Source organism: Anolis carolinensis, chromosome 5 (genome assembly GCF_035594765.1).
Source record: "Anolis carolinensis isolate JA03-04 chromosome 5, rAnoCar3.1.pri, whole genome shotgun sequence".
Taxonomy (NCBI): domain Eukaryota; kingdom Metazoa; phylum Chordata; class Lepidosauria; order Squamata; family Dactyloidae; genus Anolis; species Anolis carolinensis.
This window is the reverse complement of record NC_085845.1, coordinates 135,708,502-135,730,967: the sequence shown is the minus strand read 5'-3', so window position 1 is coordinate 135,730,967 and position 22,466 is coordinate 135,708,502. Positions and strand designations below refer to the sequence as shown.

At 38.2% G+C, this 22,466-nt stretch overlaps 1 protein-coding gene across 6 annotated transcripts in view; it reads left to right on the top strand.

The window, feature by feature from the left end:
* Positions 1 to 100: 100 nt before the first annotated feature.
* asb15 (ankyrin repeat and SOCS box containing 15) overlaps positions 101 to 22,466 on the top strand; it is a 388,284-nt gene continuing 365,918 nt past the window's right edge. The window contains exons 1-10 of one of the 6 annotated variants that reach the window (XM_062982329.1): positions 101 to 295; positions 9,740 to 9,894; positions 10,700 to 10,752; positions 12,847 to 12,978; positions 13,886 to 14,044; positions 15,388 to 15,633; positions 16,664 to 16,835; positions 19,142 to 19,712; positions 21,017 to 21,145; positions 21,726 to 21,879. In XM_062982329.1, coding sequence (XP_062838399.1) covers positions 9,773 to 9,894; positions 10,700 to 10,752; positions 12,847 to 12,978; positions 13,886 to 14,044; positions 15,388 to 15,633; positions 16,664 to 16,835; positions 19,142 to 19,712; positions 21,017 to 21,145; positions 21,726 to 21,879 — 1,738 coding nt within the window. In that variant the 5' untranslated portion in view covers positions 101 to 295; positions 9,740 to 9,772. Of the gene's footprint in view, positions 296 to 2,266; positions 4,147 to 7,962; positions 8,085 to 9,739; positions 9,895 to 10,699; positions 10,753 to 12,846; positions 12,979 to 13,885; positions 14,045 to 15,387; positions 15,634 to 16,663; positions 16,836 to 19,141; positions 19,713 to 21,016; positions 21,146 to 21,725; positions 21,880 to 22,466 lie in introns of those variants that run through there. The other 5 variants (XM_062982328.1, XM_062982330.1, XM_062982332.1 and 2 more) reach the window with 5 other exon arrangements.

Sequence of the window (22,466 nt, the reverse complement as noted above, 5' to 3'; positions counted from 1 at the left end):
CCGTCAGGAATTCTGGGAATTGAAGTCTAAAATATTTAAAGGCGCAATGATTGTGAACCGAGTGATGCGCAGCAATTGCAAACAATCAGGAATAATATTTTTTTTAATTACCTTCACCGTAATAAAGGAAATAAAATAAAATATTTTCTTGATCAAAAATAAATTAGAATTCTGCTTTGAGAAGCAAGAGTAGTTTTGGGTTGCTGTGAGCTTTCCGGGCCGTATGGCCATGTTCCAGAAGCATTCTCTCCTGACGTTTTGCCTGCATATGGCAAGCATCCGCAGAGGTTGTGAGGTCTGTTGGAAACTAGTCAAGTGGGGTTGATATATCTGTGGAATGTCCAGCCTGGGAGAAAGAACTCTTGTCTGTTGGAGGAAAGTGTGAATGTTGCAACTGGCCTCCTTGATTAGCATTGAATTAAGCCTTTCAGCTTCAAGGTCCTGTCTGGAGGAATCCTTTGTTGGGAGGTGTTAGCTGGCCCTGATTGTTTCCTGTCTGGAATTCCCCTGTTTTCTGAGCGTTGTTCTTTATTTATTGTCCTGATTTTAGAGTTTTTATTTTAAACTGGTAGCCAGATTTTGTTCATTATCATGGTTTCCTCTTTTTTGTTGAAAGGAGGCTTCCTTGTTGGTTCCTATGAAGCCATGGATTATGTGGGTCACCTTGGTCATGGTTTGCAAAGGCACTGTGCTGTGTATGTTAACTGGAAAATAAAGTGCATGAAGCCGATTGGCTGAGACTGGAAAGACCTGGGAATTGATTTGATACTGTTTCTGTTCTCCTGCTGCAGAACCAGTTTGGTCAAGTTTTCATTGCTGACTGAGTACTGCTAAAAGAAGAGAGCGGTATACTCAGAGAGGCCTTGCTTTTTTTGAGGCCTGTTTGCTGCTGAGAAAAGAGGGAGAAGAACCAAGACTGTATTCTTCTCTGAAGCAGATTTGTGGACTGAAAAATAACTATTGATGATTGTGGACTTCTGTAAATGATCAGAGGTACCATTGTCAATATCACTATTTTTGATCTTTTGGAATAAGTAAAGTTCCTACATGTTTGTTCTGCAAACCTGAGTGGCATGTTATTGTTCTGCAGGTGACTCTGGATCACGGGCACACGTAAGAGCTTTCATTTATCATCACCAATCGGGACAACCTTTTAGAGTCAGGTATTTGACAACAATATAGTGTGGGGTCTCGCATTAGTTCAGCCAATTTTAATAGGAACGCTCAAGCAACCAGAAGCTACAGTAGAGTCTCACTTATCCAAGCTAAACGGGCCGGCAAAAGTTTGGATAAGCGAATATCTTGGATAATAAGGAGGGATTAAGGAAAAGCCTATTAAACATCAAATTAGGTAATGATTTTACAAATTAAGCACCAAAACATCGTGTTATACAACAAATTTGACAGAAAAAGTAGTTCAATACGCAGTATTGTTATGTTGTAATTACTGTATTTATGAATTTAGCACCAAAATATCATGATATATTGAAAACATTGACTACAAAAATGGCTTGGATAATCCAGAAGCTTGGATAAGCGGGGCTTAGATAAGTGAAACTCTACTGTACATTTATTTGCAGGGCTGTGCAAAAAATCATAGGATGATTGTAAGTCATAAGAGTTTTATTAGATCCATATTTACAACTGGATCTAATAAGACCGTGCTGCGCTCCCCCCCCCCCCCATACAAACAAATGAAAACATCCAGTTACACAGTTTTTTAAAGAACTCTGTAACTGTCCTAAGTCTCCTTGAGGGTATTTCCTTTGTTTTTTTAATATATATATATATATATATATATATATATATATGTGTGTGTGTATATATATGTTGAGCAAAACTTTAAAAATTCCCTAAAAATCAGTGGATGTGCAAATCTTTCCGAAACTTGGGGGGTGCCCTGGTTATGTTGTGTCATTGTAAAGAAATTTGAAGGGATAGCTCATGTATCCTAAAAATCAGTTGATGAGCTAAATGTTCTCAAACTTGGGGGGTCTTGAGTGTGTGCTACAATTGTAGCAAGTTTCATTGTGATAGCCTTAAAATAAAGGGAGGGAGGAGCCTTTTAGCATCACCGTTGGTGCGAATGGATGAATAATACAACAAAAAAACTAATGATTTTTTCAGAACTCCGTAATAGATCTGATACGGGCCCCTAATGACTTTTTCTAAACACTTTAGAAACAAAACAGGGGTCGTGCAAATTTTGTCATGACAAACGAAGCTGTTGTGCACACCCCAATTTATTTGGCATCTACCAATCCTCATGGATGTCTGTTAACTGAGAGTCTACTGAGTCATGGTTTGCAATATACTATATGTGCATTAACTGGAAAGTCAAATGCATGAAGCCTATTGGCTGAGTTTGCAAGGACCTGGGAATCGGTTTGCAACTGTTGCTGTCCTGCTGCTGGAGAACCGATTTGAACAGGTTTCTCTGTACGTGTGTGAGAGAGTCTACTGAGTACTGGCTGGAAAGAAGATGGCTGTGTACTCAGAGAGGCCTGACTATTTCTGAGGCCTTGTTCGATGCTGATCTTCACTGAAGCAGATTTATGGACTAAGAAGGGACTGCTTATGACTGCTGATTTCTATAAGCAATCAGAAGGACTATTGTAAATACCATTGTTCTGTTGATCTCTTGGACTTAGTAAAAGTTCCTGTGTTATTTGTTCTGCAAAGCTGAGTGGTGCATCATTCTGCAGGGTGACTCTGGGTTCATGAGCATACATAAGAGCTTCTACCTATCATCCACAATCCCCAACATACTGTATATGTCTTTCATGATAGTACAGTAGAGTCTCACTTATCCAACATAAACGGGCCGGCAGAATGTTGGATAAGCGAATATGTTGGATAATAAGGAGGCATTAAGGAAAAGCCTATTAAACATCAAATTAGGCTATGATTTTACAAATTAAGCACCAAAACATCATGTTAGACAACAAATCTGGCAGAAAAAGTAGTTCAATATGCAGTAATGCTACGTAGTAATTACTGTATTTATGAATTTAGCACCAAAATATCACGATATATTGAAAACATTGACTACAAAAATGCGTTGGATAATCCAGAACGTTGGATAAGTGAGTGTTGGATAAGTGAGACTCTATTGTACTCTCATCCTGAGGACCAATGAAAGTGGGCCAGGACTTGAGGTTCGAAAACCCTACAATGAACCCAACATGCTGCTAGAATACTAGTGTTTTATCCAGTCTTGAAGGAACTGATCATGGTCTATGTTACCTAGGACATTATTGACCCCAATTGGAAGCTGCTGTGATTTTACTGATTGTTATTGTAATGTAAATTTAATTTTTGTGTAATAATGTGTTTTTATATTGTTGTGTATAGTATGTCTGTATCTTTGTTGTAAACCGCCCTGAGACCCTTCTGGGAGATAGGGTGGGTTATAAGTAAAGTCTTATTATGATGTGCATTAAAATCATGTTAGATTGAAATATGTCTAAGTCATTTCATGGGTCAAGCGCCATGGATTCAAGTAGCTTCCATCCATCAAAGCACACGAAATGGTATTTGGAATCTAGCTATGGGAAGCCTTTCTGTCATATTAATGAGAAATGTTACAAGTCAAATTAGAATTAGAGGTTTCCCTCTGACGTTAAGTCCAGTCATGTCCGACTCTGGGGGTTGGTGCTCATCTCCATTTCTAAGCCGAAGAGCCGGCGTTGTCCGTGGACACCTCCAAGGTCATGTGGTCAGCATGACTGGATGGAGCGCCGTTACCTTCCCGCCAGAGCAGTACCTATTGATCTACTCACATTTGCATGTTTTCGAACTGCTAGATTGGCAGGAACTGGAGTTAACAGTGGGTGCTCAAGCCGCTCCCGGGATTTGAATTAGAAATGTAAAATAAGCTCATAAACCATTACCTTTCTTAAAGAGCCAATTGGCGGAGGCTACGACCATTCGGACCTCAGGTTACTTTTGACAAGGCTTTAGAGCAACAGTGTCATACTTTCCTGCAGGCTGCTTGTGTTTCAGTTGTATAAGGTCAGACTTTAATTTAACTACCAACTGTGTTGCTAATTTTAGAAATGCCACATGACCTGTGTCCCTTACTAGGCCCATGCCTGCATGTTTGAAATTCAGGACCCAATAAAACAATAGCAAGATTTGGAAAAGGTGAGAATCTTCCTTATCTGTGTCTTGTCAATTAATCTAATGGCAATGGCTTGAAACTAGGAATGCTACGTAAGGTGTAAATCCAAATATAGATTGTAATTACTAATAGATAGTGTGGCTGCAAATAACCTGTAAGTTTTTTCCTTTGATGATGAAAACAGTTTAATTTGCTTATGTGCTCATTGGCTATGCTTAATCAATTTCATCTGTGCTATATTAAAAACTTGTCCGGCTTGCATATAGTCTCAGTAATTTTCTTTGAGTATTTAAAAAAAATTATGGTAAATTTACTCTCATTGAAATCTGTGGACTCTGAAGTGTTACATTTTAGGAGACCAATGCGAAATAATGTTGTTTAATGTATTTGCTTTTTATAATACCACCTAGAACCTGAAATGAAGCAGTATCCATTTATTTCTGTTGTATTTCTGTGGTTAGGAAGGTGAGGGAATATGCTGTTCATGGTAAAAGTGTATATCATTGGACGATTTACCTGTCCTTGACAAAGGAGTGTTGATAGCCCCGATGATGTCTCTCTATGGGTATGTGAAGGATATGATAGAAGAGATGAGTCATCTGTGTGTCTTCTGCTGGAGGGAGGGGATCAAAATGTGAATGTGCAAAGAACAAATTGCACTTTCAACAAGCCAGAGGAAAACATGCAAGAAGCTGAGTCCGAGCTCTGCAAACATGTCAGAATATTGGCTCTTTCAACCGCATATTGGAAGAGTTGAAATGGGTTTACTGTCGGAAGGTTTACAATTGCCTTTATGTGTCTCAATAATTGTACAGAGACAAGTATTATGAAATAACAATATGCGTCTAATAACTTTCCCCTGATGGAAAGCAAATCCAGAGCTTGGAATTTAAAAGTTGGAGAACAGATCTTTTGGCCATTTGAAACAGTTATAAATACTACAATACAGTTATAATAAAATGCCATGTCATATTATGTTAGCGTTACATTCAGCCAAAATAAACATAAGCTGCTCAGTAAACTAAACACTTTCCCTTCTTGCCACCTCCTTTTTCCTTATGTTGATCTCCTTGAAAGGATAAGTTTTGTCTTTATGGGAATAGGAATTCAATGAAATCTGTATTAGACCTTGATACAGATACAAGGTAGATATATTACAAGGTAGATACATTATATATAAATGTAATGTGTGTTTTACTATGGAATAAAGAACAAAAACACTGGACCAAATCACACCAAAGGTGGCCACAAAAGACATAGTCACCCAAAATATGTCTTTCAAACAAAAAAAACTAGAAAAATAAAGTCCAAATTAGAAGAAGAGGAAGAACTGTTTTTCTCCGTGCTGCCAGTTAGAAGGGTAGGCCCTGGCCACTTCGTCTCCTAGCAACCCACTCAGCAACAATGGAGCTCAGGGCATCACTCAGGTCTCTTCCACACTGCCTATAAAATACAGATTATCTGATTTGAACTGGATTATATGGCAGTGTAGACTCAAGGCCCTTCCACATACCTATATAACCCAGAATGCCAAGGCGGGCTAATCCACAGTATCTGATTTGAACAGGACTGCCATGTAATCCAGTTCAGTGTGGATTTTATACAGTTGTGTAGAAGGGTCCTCATATAATCCAGTTCTAAGCAGATAATAGAAGATTATAAATCTAATATATAATAGTTACTGTGATATAATAATACAAAACAATATAATATCTAAAATCAGGACAGTAAATAAAGAACAACACTCTGAAAATAGGAAATTCCAGAAGGGAAACAACGAGGGCCTGCTAACACCTCCCAACAAAAGATTCTCCCAGGCAGGAATCAGGCAGGCTTTGAAGCTGCGAGGACATTAAATGCTAATTTAGGTGGCTAATTGCAGCATTCATACTTGCCTCACTGAGACTATTCATTGCTATTCAACCCGGCCAACCAAGAATTCCACAAGGTAGAAAGCGGCCAGGCTTGCAAGTAGCAAGGCTATTCAGTGCTGTTCAACCTGGCCAACCAAGATTTCCCCTAGATAGAAAACCCCCTAGCTTTGAAGCCACGAGGTTACTCCATCCCATTCAACCTGGCCAACGAAGGATGCTCCTATGTAGAAAGCAGCCAGGCTTTGAAGCTGCGAGGCTATTCAGTGCAATTCAAGCTGGCCAAAAAAAACAATCCCCCAGAACGCAAGTACCCAGCCTTCCAAGCAGCAAGCCTATTCCATTGTATTCCAGCTCACCAAACAAGGATTCTCATAAGAAGAAAACAGGCAGGCTTTGAGGCTGCAAGGCTATTCACTGCTATTCCACTTGGCCAACAAAAGATTCCCATAAGCCACAGCAACACGTGGCCGAGCACAGCTAGTACCCTTTAAAAATGGGAATCAGGTAGAGCCAGAGGAATGCTATTTTTGCATTACATACAAAACTGAAAAAATGAGAATTAGGATGTATTCACGGCAATTAGTCCTTAGAGATTTGATACAATTGGAAATTTCTTCATGGGCATCAATAATTTTAAACTTTTTTAAAAAATATTATTCATTTCTCTAGTTGAGAATCCTAATTTTTTTAAAATTCCAAATGCATTTTTTGGGCATGACATTCATTGAATGCTAGTCTAAGATCAATGATGGTTATGGTTACATTCAGAGTTTGAGCATATTTTTGTGTTAAATATAGGAGAAAGCAATCGAGAGTAGATCTAGAACCCTGAAAGCCAGTTTGCTAATATATTAATTATTGGTTACTTCCAATCTTCTAAATAATCAAAGAGTATTGTAGATTGACATCAAGTAAACAGAAGTCTAGAAGTGGGAATTAATTACGAAGTTTGGTGTCTCACAAGTGTAGGTGAACTATTTAGTTTCTTGCATCATTTACCTTATGTCCAGTGTCTCTTTTGCATCAATGCTGAATCATGTGGGATTGCCAATTCCTAGTTAAAGGTTTTTGAACCTAAATGATGTCTGGAACTAACATCTTTGGGCAAGGAACATCAATAAGAATATGTTCTTCAAAGAAATCAGAACATATTTGACGTTATGAGAGGTTCATTGATGGAGCCTAGGATTTGTAGAGTACATCTTCACAACATGACTTTACGATGCCCCATACCTACTAATAGGTTGGCACCTATAATGCTGTATCAATTGAGATGTAGTAGTTCAGTTGCTGAAAGTAATTCAGTCAGGATCCATGGGGATGTGTTTTTCTTTTAAACTTAGCTTAAGGCTAGGAAACAGGTTTCTACTTTGGAATAGAATAACTATAGTGCCAAAATACTAGGGAATGGTTTGTGTCATGAACTCACCTTATTTGTGGTGAACGTTCATATTCCCAGTATTTATATTGCATGTTTCTCAGAGAGAATTGAACCTATGTTATTCTTACCCGAGATGTAGAAACTAAATATGAGGGAGAAGCTCAAGTATCCCTTATCAAATATTTGAAAACACTATTAGGATTTTGCTTGGAACAATTGTTGAACCTGAAGATTGTATTTCATGTCACCTAATCTTGTTTAAGATTTGTGTACAGCATGAAAGGTTTGGGAATGCATATTCTGCGTTTTGCCACCCATTTATAGCTATTCTAACCGGCTGCAGTGAAATTTTCAAAAATGTTCATGTTAAAATGTTTCTCTCCTACTGAAAGGGGGCAGAAAAGACATTGTAAATCCTGTCTGATTACCTATGTTAAGCCTTGTTTCTCAGTACTAAAAATGGAATGATTTATGAGCACATAAAAGCTATATTTGTTTGTGGAAATAACTGTGGCCAAGAGCTGATGGCCCAAACAAAGTCATGTGTTGGTTTCCCTAGAAAGGAAAGGGATACTATGAACAAGTTTTTATTTGATAGAAAAGGCCCTTCACATATGCATAGGTCCACCCTTCAGAACTAGATAATTCAAATCTTGAATTTATCAGATAATTTTGCATGATTCTTGAAACTGAAGGACGAACAATTGTGAGTAGAATTTATTGGTTAGTCAGTTTTGTTGTACAAGTTGTTCAATTTGGTAGCCTGAGATTCTGTAGGTCTTGATAATTGCTTGGACTGCAATGTACAGATTCGAGGGAAACGTGGGGCCCAAAAAATATGACTTTACATGGGGCGCATCCATCCTGTAATCTCACTGTGCTTTTCTTCTCTGTTTCCTAATCTAAAGTTATGATACTCTGTTTTTTATTATACCCCTCTGTGTGTGTGTGTGTATTCTTGTTGCTTGTTGACTTGTGACAAATTCCGTAGGGTTTCCTTAGACAAAGAATCTCCAGAGGTAGTTTTGCCACTTCCTTTCTCTGAATTATAGTTATGGTATCTGGTACTCATTGGCAGTCTCCCATCCTAACCAGGGCTGTCCCAGCTTAGCTCTCAAGAGGTTGTCTATACTAGAAGTCACTCCTGGATGTCCAGATGATACCCAGGGTCTTCTTAACATGGAATAACCAGGGTGAACTTATTTAGCCTCATATTAAGGAAAGTCAGGAAATGCTCCAGAGTGTTGTAACTCAGCTGGAACCTCAGATTGACTCTGATGAGGATGATGGGATTCAGGTTCACAATCAGGTTCAAAATGTCTCTGTTGTAGAAGATGAGGAACAGAGAGTGCAAGTTCATTTTCCCACAGCAAGGAATGATGTTGATGATACTGAAATCAGCCAGGTGCAAATTGACTTGGGAAAGGAGGACAGTTCTCAGTCTGATAATGAGGCTCAGAAAACTAAAGAGCAGGCTGACCCTGACGAAACAGGTTCCTTAGATCCAGCTGACTGTTTGGAATTCAGGGTTCGGAGGAGTGAGAATTGCAAATAAGAAGGAGGTTAGAGGCCAGAGAAATGCTTTTATGCTTTGCAAAGGGTATTAAAACAATGTGTTTGGAGACAAACCTTTGTCAAAGCAACTCTCGTTCAACCAAGAGGCAAGCTCTCATTTTCCTGGATTATCTTGCAGCTATTGTGTTCATGTTTTTGGGACTTTGTCATGCTCTAATGGGACCTTGTTTATTCCTCATGATTTCTGGAATTATTCTCTAAGGCTTTATTTTGCAATGAACTTTTGGAACTTTACTTTTGCTTTTTATCTTCTATTTTCTAATCAACTAAAAATACTTCAACCTGTGTGCAGTTTGGTGTATACAGCAAGGTGAAGCTAACCTGAGGTGCAACACAGAGCTTTAAGCAAGCTGTGGACAGCAGACCAGCTCCAACATAAACCAGTCTGCTGTCCACATGGCCTGGCAGTGCCATCCCCTTTTCCCTGCGCTCAGCAAAGATGCCTGTGCAACTAGGCAGGACTGTATAGATGCCGCATTGCCATTGCAGAGATAGGGGGTAAAGCATCAGAACACCTCCATAGCTTCTGGGAATATTTGGTAAGTATAGGTGGCTGGTTTATGTTGGAGCCGGATTGCTGTCCAACATCCTGTCTAAAACTCTGGACTATTTGGTAGATATAAATGAGCCCCAGGATCAGTTAGGATCTGGTGCCTTGAGGGTATTTAAGGCCCACTCATATGTGACCATTTATCCTAGTATGCTTTTAGAAATCAACTGTTAATGTGTCTAAGTTCTCTTTGGCACAATTTGCACGAAAATATGATTTTCTGTTTGTTTCTGCAGCTAGAAAATAGTTGATTAACCCATATCAGAGAAATGGAAGAGAGTGAAGATTCTGAAGAAGACCACCTCACTGACTATGCCATTCAGTTTAGCATCCAAGAGTCTCTTGAAAGTCAAAGACATCAACAAACGTCCTTGCCCAGTCATGAAACAAGGTATAGAGTAGTCTTACTGCTAAATTAAGAATCTCTGATGCTAACATCCCGGAATATTTTAATCCATTTCTTTCATACCTGTAGTATATTGCTTTGAAGCTGAATCCCCTATATCAAGTCACTTGTAGATGCCATTCCTAGTATTTATTTATTTATTTATTTATTTATTATTGGCGACATTTATATCCCACCCTTCTCACCCCGAAGGGGACTCAGGGCAGTTTACAAGTATATATACATACAATATATTATATTAAACGACTATATTATTATTAGTAGTAGTATTTCAGCAGGATTGATAGTCCATAAGATATAATGCACAGTACAGAAGGTAATCTGCCTTTTTTGTATTGTTTAAACTGATATTTTGAAAATAACATATAAAAGTAATTGAAAGAGAGATAAAATCAGTCACAGTTCTTACTAAGGCAGTTTTTTGTTGGTTCCACTAACTTTCCTAAACTAATAGGCCATGTAAATATTTCTGAAAACCATACAACATTTACAAAGAATACTTCTTGCCTACCATTACCCTTTGAGTTTGGAATATAGACGGCACCTTGGAGTTATTCTTGGGGATCACAATTGTATGACGAGATATTTTAAGCTCTATTGCAGACAAATATTGTAGCCTTTGTATGTGTCAACTTTTTGTGTTGACCAAATTGGATAGACATATGATCACTTCTATCAAAAGCATTCTTGCAATTCTCAAGGTTTAGGTAGTGAGCCATCAGATATATTTATGAAATAATAACAGTGGTGTGGGGTGTTATTTATATCCTTTTTATCACTCCTTCAATAGGTTTGTTCCAGTCAGCGATCAAAACAGGAAACTTGTAACTGCCGTAAGAGAAGGTACCTTTATTAAAAGACATCAGTGTTAAGACAATTGTATTAATATTGATTGTTGTTCCCATGAATGATCACGATGATTATCTTTCTCACATTTAATCCTTATTATTAATTATACATTTTGTATTTTTTCCCCATTTTAATCCTACTGTTGTAACAATATCCTCCCTTTCTCCATCTGTTTCTGAACCTGCCTACTGAGGATGCAATGGATCCATCTGACACAGTGAGCTGCGATCTATGAAAAATAATAATATGCCAACTAAGTTTTATAACCAAGAATCTGTTGTGTAGTTTTAGGGGTATAACTCTTATTGTTTGAAAACATGCAATTTCTCAGTCCCTGTGGAAGGGTGTATTTACACACATGAGTCTAATACACACACAGCCTAGAAGGGTCATTATGGGGAATGAAGGTGTTGCTCTCCCCAAATATTTATTTATTTACAGTATTTATATTCCGCCCTTCTCACCCCGAAGGGCACTCAGGGCGGATCACATTATATACATATAGGGCAAACATTCAATGCCCATATACACATAGATCCGAGACAGACGCAGAGGCAATTTAACCTTCTCCTGAGGGGATGTTTGATTCTGGCCACAGGGGAGAGCAGCTGCTTCATCATCCACTGTGACGGCACTTCCTCATTCTAACGTCGTAAATTAGTTAAATTTGCCTCCCCACTTTATAAGTGGTACCTTATTTCCTACTTGATAGATGCAACTATATTTCGGGTTGTAGGTCAGCAACGAGCAGGGGCTATTTTTTATTTTTTAATTGACGGGTGCTCACCCCACCACGGGCTGGCTTCGAACTCATGACCTCATGGTCAGAGTGATTTATTGCAGCAGGCTGCTCACCAGCCTGCGCCACAGGCCCCCCATTCTACTCCCCATTTACATATAATTTTCTTTCTGTTTCTAAACTTTTAGCATTTTAGTAGCTTAAAACTTCACTTGAGCACTTAGAAATTGAAATTAGGCATCAAAAGAAGACAAAGTTATAATGGAAACAAATGGAAGTGTTCTAAGGACCTCATCAGACAGGGCTTGGGAAGCATCCTAGGATGCTTCCCCACCAGTCCAGTGACTGATGGGCATACTGGCCATCCCATGATGTCACTGGACTTCTGGCGGAGGACCTGCTACAACTGGATTGGAAATGTCGTATGATGCTTCCCTCTCAACACAGGAGTCTGCTTGTGTTGGCTGGCTCCAATGAAGCCAGCATGGATCCTCGCCACTTGGGCAATGCTTCTTATGTGTGATGGGAGAAACGTTGCTGCAAGGGAGTGGTGTGGCCCACTGCCCCTCTGTTCGGCAGCAAAGCCAGGCAAATGGGGACGATTCGCCTGGCTCATGTGATAAGATTTTCATCATGTCACTTTCTGCAATGTTAGAAATTTGGTGACTGAAGAAAAAATAATTTGGGGGCAGAATTCTTATTTGGTATAGATAATGCCCCCCATAGCTAGCTATCTGGTGCTCACTACAACTAAGACATGTTCATAACATTAGTGGTTACAGAAATGACTGTTCCTGATATTCCTGTCACACAGCCATTTATGGATTGACACACTATACACGGCAACATTAGTATATACAGTAGAGTCTCACTTATCCAACATTTAAAGGGCCAGCAGAACATTGGATAAGCAAATATGTTGGATAATAAGGAGGGATTAAGGAAAGGCCTATTAAACATCAAATTAGATTATGATTTTACAAATTAAGCACCAAAACATCATGTTATACAACAAATTTGACAGAAAAAGTAATTCAATTCGCAGTAATGCTATGTAGTAATTACTGTATTTACGAATTTGGCACCAAAATATCACAATGTATTGAAAACATGGACTACAAAAACACTGACTACTAAAAGGCAGACTGCGTTGGATAATCCAGAAAGTTGGATAAGCAAATGTTGGATAAGTGAGACTCTACTTTCATTATGGAAATACTGAACAAGATTTCGACCATTGTCTTCAAGGCATTGCAATACTTTTTTCCCATTGAAAGGCAACAATGGTTTCTCTTGATCACAAATTGATTTTTTTCCCCATCACTTAAGTCTATTAATCTTTTATTTAGGTCAAGTGTATGATCTTCAAACATATGTGAAATGCAAATATGCTTTGGATGAAGCTGATGAGAGAGGTTGGTTTCCTATACATGAAGCCGCTGCCCAGCCAATTCAGCAAATACTTGAAGTAATATTAGATGGTAAGTTGGCCAAGAATATTATAATGTTTGGCCAAGATGGAGAACATGCAAGTACTGTATTAAACATTTGTGCCTGCGAGAAACTTGAGCGTATTTCCAAAATGTTTTAGCTTCATTTTTGTCTAGATTCATCTACAGCTAAAGAGGGGTGTGTTTTCATAATTATCTCTATCTCTACCAGTGATGTGTGTAGGTTGGACTGAAAGCAGTGTTTGGACTTCGTAGATCTTTTGACCAAAGTTACTCTTTTTGTCTGTTTGCCTTCCTGGTTAGTTTCAGGGTTCTGTTGTTCCACCTGGGAATTCATTAGGATTGATATTTCACGAGAGTGGGAAGTTTGTCACTGCCTTCCTTTTTGGCAGAGAGAGTGACTTAAGGCAAGATCACATTGATGTTTCTTTGGCACAGTAGAAATTTGAGCCCTGGTCTCACAGAGTCTTAGGCCAACATTCAAAACATGTATCCTCTTTAGGAATATTCTAGGTCCTCCAGGTTAAGTCTCCAGTAACTCCTAGCAGAGGTATGTCATAGAATTACATGGTGGACTTAGCAAATTCCTAGAGATGACATATTTTGTTTGATATGTTTATTTAAAAACACAGGTACTGATACTTCGGTATATGGGTGCTTAACTGTACCAATCTTTAATTTGTGTACCTAGTTTTAAATTATGTGTGAGATACCTTAATTTCTGTTTGTGAAAAAGATGGATTATTAATTAATTAATTAATTAATTAGGTATGCAATTACAGTTCTTATAAGAGTGATTGATAAGCTAGATAATGTTGTCAATTCATGAAACAATCTTGGTGTGCATTGTACATTTTTTCTTGGCTCCCCATATAATTTTTCATGTGATATTGACATATTTACACAATTCGTTTCTCCCTTTCAAAATTATTTCCAGCTTCTTATAAATCAATGTGGGAATATAAAACGTGTGATGGAGAGACACCCTTAACATTAGCAGCCAAGTCTGGCCATGTGGCCAATGTCAAGACATTATTGGACAAGGGGGTCTGGCCCAATACTACTAACAGAAAAGGAGAAACACCTCTTCTGATTGGTAATAAACTCATTAATGGCCTTTTTAATTGTCAGTTCTTGCAGGTTTAAAACTGTACTGTTAAAAGGAAATCTGGAAGCCCAGCATGCAAACCTCTGATCACGTGAGCTATTGATACTCAGCCTGTTATTTGCTGCTAAATTGCACTTCATGTTGATTTTCTGTGACTCTGAATTGTTTCTTTTTGTTCCTGTACTGCTTTGTGCTTGTTTTGAAAGCTCACGTGTACAAATCAGTTGAATAAAAAGGGAACAGTTTAGTAGGCTGGCTTTTACCCCCCAGTTTCTAAGGCATCAAAATGTGCATTATTCGGAGGCACAGAAGACTATGTGCTGTTCAAGATCCCGTGTCCTAGCCTCTTAGTTGGTGTCCTAATATAACATTGCCAACATTGTTTTCACTTGATAATAAATCTGATTCTTTATTAAAGCCTTTGGGCTTGATGATTTCATCCAAATCTCTGCACATGCAGTGTTTTGGACTATTTTAAGCTTTTAAATGATTTAACTCTTCACTTATTCAATTATATAATATGTTTTTAGAATGTTTAAATTATTTTTAAATTAAATTGTTTTTAAAATAAATTATCTTAATACTTTAATACATTATCTTTAAACTGACTTTATTGTATTGGAATCTTATGATCTGGGTTAGATATTTTAATTTCTGGGATGGGAAAAATTAAATTATTTCTCAGCTGGAGTGAAGTTACTTGAAACTGAATACAGCCCAACACTATTTAAAAAAACAAAAACCATGACTTCTGGTCCCAGCATACCCTAAAAATATATTGGATGACCCAGAGATTCCTAGACAAGGTGTCCTCTCTAGGAATTTGCCAGGTCCTCTAATACAACTCTGTGTGAAGTTCCAGGATAAACTATAGAATCACCTAGCAACCAGATGTGAGTTTTGCAATTATGGGAATTTTAGGCTGGATCTACACTGCTGTATAATGCAATTTAGGTCAATTTAGGCCCCTTCAACACTATCCTTATATCTCAGGATCTGATCCCAAGTTATCTGTTTTGAACTGGATTATATGAGTCTCTACTACCATATTACCTGGGATAAACAGATAATCTGGGATCAGATCCTGGGATATAAGGACAGTGTAGAAGATGCCATAGCACTGTATAATTCAGTTCAATTCATTATTTGGCAGTGTAAATCCAGCCTTACTGTATTTTAATTAGTAAATAAATAGCCTCAGGTGCTCATTTATCTTACGTATTCTTTCATGTAGTAATGCATATAGTAGAAAGATTTCATTACAAATTGATAATTGGCTTTTTAAAATATTCACACTTAAAATGTACTCTTTTCTCTCATAAAACGTTAAGCAGTGAGACAAGGCTCTCATGAAATGGCTTCTGCTCTGATCGAACACAACTGCATAGTCAACCAGCCATGTGTAAAACGTTGGTCAGCAATACATGAAGCTGCAAAACAGGGTCGAAATGATATTGTTGCTCTTCTTCTGAAGAATGGTGCCAACGTTCACTTGAGAGATGGATACGGAGTAACTCCATTAGGAGTGGCAGCTGAATTCGGTCACTGTGATGTGCTAGAGCATTTAATTCACAAAGGTGAGTTGACAAGCATGTGAATGCTTTTAACAGGTAACACCTTTTGCTACGGAGAGATTGTCTGTCTCTTTGTATATGTGCTCAAAGGACTTTTTGAGCTTCCTCTGCCACCAGCTCTAGCTGGAGGATTGATACTTACTATCATTATACCTCAAAACGGATTTTGGACATGTATCTACAGTTTATTGGAGCAGGCACGCTTCTTGAATCTTTGAGATATTTGTCTTGTTCTTGGAAATTTTCAGTGTTAATTGATGAAGTGAGTCTTGCTCCCTCTAGTCAAGAATTATTTCAATATCTGTAAAAAGCCTTTAATATCCATAAGGGTCCTACAAAATAGTCAATGTAGACAAAGTGGTTGATTCACTCTGCAGAGCTAGATTCAGCTATGATGTTTTCTGGCTTTGGTCAAGTCCTTGAAGTTTACTTGTTTAAGACTGTAGTGCTGGCGTGATTTATGTACATTCATTTGAGTGTCTTGAGGCAAGATCAAATATTGTCTCAAAGGACATACAGTAGACATTTTTTTTTCACTGTATCATCATAGCCATTCCCAATATATGTCAAGTTGGTGAGCAGGAAAATAAATAGCAATTTTGGACAATCCGTGACATGTAGAAAAGACAGTTGATTCTGTGTTGTTGAAGGCTTTCATGGTTGGAATCACTGGGTTTCTGTGATCTTTCCGGGCTGTATGGTCATGTTCCAGAAGCATTCTCTCCTGACGTTTCGCTCACATCTATAGCAGGCATCCTCATATGTGTGAGGTTGTTGGAAACTAGGCAAGTGGGGTTTATATATCTGTGGAAAGTCCAGGTTGGGAGAAAGAACTCTTGTTTGAGGCAGCTGTGAATGTTGCAATAGATTGCCTTGAATAGCATTTAACGGCCTTGTAGATTAGCATTTAATGGCCTTGCAAAGCCTGGCCGAAATTTTCTAAAATTGGAAATGAATAAATTGAGGAAGAAAGAAGTTACATTTACAACAAATCTTTACTTAAAATTCTTCTGGTTTGTTATTCCCCCACTAGGTGGTGATGTGCATGCTATGGCTGACGATGGATCATCAATACTCTTTGAAGCAGCTGGAGGTGGAAATCCAGATTGTATAGCTTTGTTGTTGGAATATGGAGGAAGTGGCAATTTGCCTAATAAAGCAGGGCACCTTCCTATACATAGAGCAGCATATGAAGGGCATTATCTGTGAGTATACTTCCTTAATCTTTCTTAATCCAGTGCATTAGTATAAAATCTGCAGTACTCATCTATGAATAAAAGTGAAAGTATTTAGTTTAAGACTATTAGCCATGTATATAGTGCCTGGAGAACAAGGAACGAAGAGAAGTCCCTCACAATCTGAGAAAATGATTATATGTCAACATACCTGAGAGTAAGGTCCCTTATATGTTGCCCTATATCCCAGGATCCAATCCCAGATTATCTGTTTATCCCAGATTATCTGGCAGTGGGTATTTGTATACAGTGTTCCCCCACTTATCACGGGGGTTTTGTTCCAGGACCACCCGTGAAAAGTAAAAATCCGTGAAGTAGGGACGCTATATTTGTGTTGTTTGCAAGTAGTGTCTCTATCCCCTCCTTGCCTCTCAAGCACGCACATGCCCGCGCCAGCCGCTGCTGCTGCTGCCTTGTGAAGCGAAAACAAAGCTGCTTCAGCCTCCTTTTCTCTCCCTTCCTTAGGCTTCTCGTTAGGAAGGAAGTAGAAAGAGGGATATATAAGGGATTTATAATATTATTTTATGATTTATACTATTATTTTAGTGTTTATTAAAAACCTGCAAAACAGCGAGGGTGCGAAAAGTGAACCGCGAAGTAGCGAGGGAACACTGTAATCAGGTACAAAGTAGATAATCAGGGATCAGAACCTGAGATATAGAACAGTATAGTAGGGGCTTAAGTTATCAACTTCATATTGGCTAGAATTTCTTGTCCAACTCCTCATTCTAGTGCTTTCTTTTTATGCCTAACCTCTTCCTTCTTATGTCCCTTAATCCCAGTGTCTACTCAACCTTCCACTCTGCTAACTTGCTTCAATAAGCTCTTTACTAGGCAGCATTTCTGTTGTGATCAAGTGCATTGATCCAAATTAAGGAGCAAAGGCACCAATGTCTTAGAGCAGTGTTTCTCAAACCATGCTCCTTCAGGTGTTTTGGATTTCAGCTCCCAGAAATCACAGCCATCTTACCAGCTGCTAGGAATTATGGCATCTGAAATCTAAAACATCTGGAGGAGCACAGTTTGAGAAACTCTGTCTTAGAGAAACAATTTTTTTAAATAGTAACTCCATTCCAAGGTAGAAAAATGACTCAAGATGCTACTCTAATCTAGCATCATTCTGGGGAAGTTCAAAGAGAGACTCACAGGAAGGAGATGAGGTAGAGAAACATCACTAAGTGCTCTAACCCCCATGCTATCTTAACTATTTGGAAGGTGAACTGGCTGTGCAGGGAACAGATCGGACACTATATAGTCAAATCAAGCAATAATTTATTAACTGGCAAGAATTTTAGACTTTCACTCCTCCTGAGTCTCACTACAAAGTCTTTATGAGGAGAGGTAAAGTTTTTGAGAGATAGACACAGTTCTAGCTGAACTGAGTCTCTTGAATCTTTATTTCTTATTGTCTCTTTCTTGCATGGTGTTCAACTGTCTCTAAGGTGGTCTCAGTATTTAACTCTGACTGGACTTGAATCCAGCTCCGACTAGACTTGAATGCAGCTCATACAGCTCCGACTGGATGTGTTATTTGTAGACCTTCTGGTCTTCATCCCTCTTAACCTTCAAGTCACAAAAGGCTGACTTTTCCAAGAATTAGAAGTGCCTTGCCAGAGGCTCTGTCCTGAGGGGATTCTTAAAGGGGCAGGGCGATGGAGGCTTCAAATGCAAAGAGACTTTCTAGGCGGATCCCCCAGAAACTACATAAAATATTAATCCCTTTAACTAAAAAGGGCTTAACTGGGGTAGATAGTGAGAGTCTTTGTGGGGCATGGCACTAAGAGTATCAGTTTTCATCACAAAGGGGTCTCTAACCATCTAACCCTATTACTACTGCCCACTCTGAAGCATTCTTGATTCTTTAATGCTAAGTGTTGCTTTTACTTCCAACACCTTGGGCTTGATCTAAGATTATCAAAGCAGATAGTTCACATTATCTGTTTTGAACTGGATTATATGGAGTCTACACTGCCATATAATCCAGTTCAAAGAAGATAATCTGGATTATATATGGAAGTGTAGATAAAACCTTGGTCTCTCTTTGAACTCTGCAGAATACAGGTTTGAGACCCTGTTGAGGAAAACACCAATGGTGCTGCCTACAGGTACTGTGGAGAGAAATTACTCTCCTGCTAGTTTTGTTTCTTCTGCTTGAGGAAGGTCTAGTGCCTTGTTTCGGAAAATGGCACTGTAGACAACACATTTTTATTAACTGATTTTTAATTTGAATTAAAATTGTGCTTTTCAACTATCTGTCAATTGTTGCTGTTTTGTAGGGCCTTAAAATACCTCATTCCAGTTACCTCCAAAACAGCCATCCAGAAAAGCGGTCAGAGTCCCATGCACTCAGCTGCAGAAGGCCAAAACCCTCAGTGCCTAGAACTTCTAATTGAAAATGATTTTGATGTCAATACTGTGCTGGCAGAACACATTTCACAAAGTTATGACGACGAAAGGAAAACAGCACTTTATTTCGCCGTTTCCAACAATGACATTCTCTCAATTGAAATACTTCTGCAGGCAGGTGCAGACCCAAATAAAGACCCTCTGAACTGCCTTCTGGTAGCAGTCAGAGCTGGGAACCATGAAATTGTACGGTTGCTTCTCTATTATGGTGCAAATGTCAACTGCTACTTCAACCTTGTGAATGACACCCATTTCCCCAGTGCCATTCAGTATGCTTTGAATGATGAGGTAATGCTAAGGATGTTGCTCAACCATGGATACAAGGTGGAGCTATGCTTTGACTGCATGCATGGGGACATCTTTGGGAATTCTTTTGTGTGGTCAACGCAAGAGGAAGATATATTACCAGGGTGGACATCCTGTGTTGTTAAAGATAATCCAGTAAGTACATTCTGATATTTTTTTCTTTCTATAGTATTCTTAGGGTTCTTTTCAATTAATGGTCTTGGTACTACCCTTTCACAGAAATGGTACAGATATTTTTCTTTCTTTAATGGATGCTTTTGGTGCAAATAAAAAAAGGGAGAAGAATAACAGAATCACAGGATCTTTAGAGTTGGAATGGACCATTTAGTTCAATCAGTTCTATGCAGTATTAAACAACTAAAGCATCCCCAAAATACCCCTATCCAAGGTCTGCTTAAAGGCCTTTATCTGCCATAAAGAAAGTAAGCAAAGTCTACCACCTTTGGAAAAACATGAGAGGATGCGACCTGAAAGCATTGCCATAATTGTCTGGATCATTTCCCCAAATTCTGTAAATGATGCAATTATTGCATCTTGAAGAAACCATTATAATCCTTTTTAAGTATAGCATTCTTGGATTGGTTGCTGTTGGATTTAAGATAAACATTTCATTGTGACTTGACTGTCTGTTTTCAAAGGAGAAAAGAGAAAACAACTAAGATCGGCATGGTTCTCTTTCTATTTTTAGCCATGATAACAAAGGCCAAGTGTAGAGTGAGGTTGCTTGCTTGCTAAACATTTCAACACAGGATTTACATTCTTAGTTTTGCTGATAAGGGTCCTTAGGGATACGTACTTAATATGGATCAATCAGTCCAGCAGTCTGCATACCAGCCATGGTTATATTGAAGATAGGCTGATATAGTGCCTTTGAGTACAGGAGAACCTGATCTGATCATTCTTGAGTAGATGACACACTCTAGCAGCACACGATGGTACAATTGGTGCATTATGCCAATAGTTAAAGCCAAGGGCAAAATGCGTAATGGAGTACCAACCATAGCTTACACGTTGCTATATGGACAGAAAGTCCAGTTCAATAATAATTATGTGGCAATGACTGGAGCTGAACTATTCTACTAACACTATCTGGTTGCCCTTTGGCTACTACAGGGTAGTCCAAAAGTTGCACTACAATGTAAAAACTGAAAAACTTATGAAAAATGACATCATGCAAATGACCTCCATTTGCAATCTCACAAGCACACACACTTTCAAATGCATTTTCCATTATATGTGTCAGCATGTTGGGTCCCAGTGCATGCATTTCTGTTTGAATGTTTTCCTTAGCTTCTGAACGTGGCAGAATTTTTTAATCTTAATGATTCTTTAGATAGTCTAACAGTTAAAAAATCTGGGGTAGTTATGTCAGAACAATTGGCTGGCCAGTCGAAATATGCATTTATTGACATTGCTCTTTTTCTAAACTTGTCTTTCAGGAGCTGCATAGTCCCTCCTGCAGTACGGGCAGTTGCTCCAGATTGTTGCCTCCAAATGCCACTTGTGTCCTGATTTGCTGGGCAGACCATACCATTTTCAAAATAAAATTCTATAATTTTGGTTCATTGGTTTGTGCTAAATTTCTCCATAACAAATTTCCAAGGGTTGAAGTATGAATATCTGAAAAAGAAACATTATAAAGATTGTTTGGATTTTTTAAAATGGTAGTGCAACTGTAAAAGCAACAAGACTGGCTTCCATCTGTCAGATACTAGGTTAAGAGAGAATTTCTTAGCAAGAGAAAAAAATCTTTCTGCCTTTAATTTTTTGGTAATCATAAGATGTTACTGTAATACAATACGGCTGTCCTCCTAAAAATAAAGGTGTTCAACCATCTTGTTTTAAAATATAATGTTAGTGGACTCAGGATTAAGTTGCTAGTTGACCAAACATCAATAGATCCAAAGTCATTTGCACCTAAAAATGCTGCATTTCAGAATCTCTCAAATCAATGAGAAAAAATGAAAAGAGTAAGGATACCACTTTTAAGAATTTTCTTCCAGATGTAAAGTGAAGTGGCATGATATTTGGATTCTTGCATTTGTTTTCTCTTTTGAATCCTTCACATAATTATTGATAACATTTGCACAATTCTTATTGATTGCACCTGAGAGTATATGGTATCACACCGGACTTTCTTCTTTTCAGTTCTGTGACTTTATTACTGTTCCTTGGATGAAACATTTAGTTGGACGCATTGTTCGGATATTCATAGATTATATGGATTATGTTCCCCTTTGCACAAAACTCAAGTTTGTCTTGGAGTCACAAAAAGAATGGGAAGAGATTCAGCAAATATTAGGTAAATGTATAGTATTGTCTTGGGAAAAGGCCAATAATGAACCTCTGAAAATATGAATTTTTAAAACAAGCTGTATTTGTATTGGATGTATTAGGCAAGTTGATACCACTGAATGTCTTCTGTCAATATTTTCTGATAGTAAGCATGCCTAGTTAATGTAAAAGGATATCCTTATGTTCATTTATTTTATTCATACATCACGTTTCCCCAAGAGTGGGATCCAAAGTGGCTCCCAAAGACAATCAATTTAAATATCTTAACAATAAAAATGAAATATCCCCACATTAAACAGTATCAAATACAAAACCTAAATAAATAAATATAAAAATAAAGCACATATCCCAATAAGAACCATAGGTGCTTACACATCAAAAGTCTGCTTAAACAAAAAGACCTTTTCCTGCTAGCAAAAGGAGAAGACCAACCTAGTCTGTGACCAAGATGAGGCCTTCCCCAGTTGATCTTTAAAATCTGACAGGTTGATATGGGGAGATACATCATTTCAGATAGAATTTGAGAGTTGTTAAGAATTATAGGAAGAATTTTTTAAAAATACTTTAACCAAAGATAAACTCCAGATGAAAAGC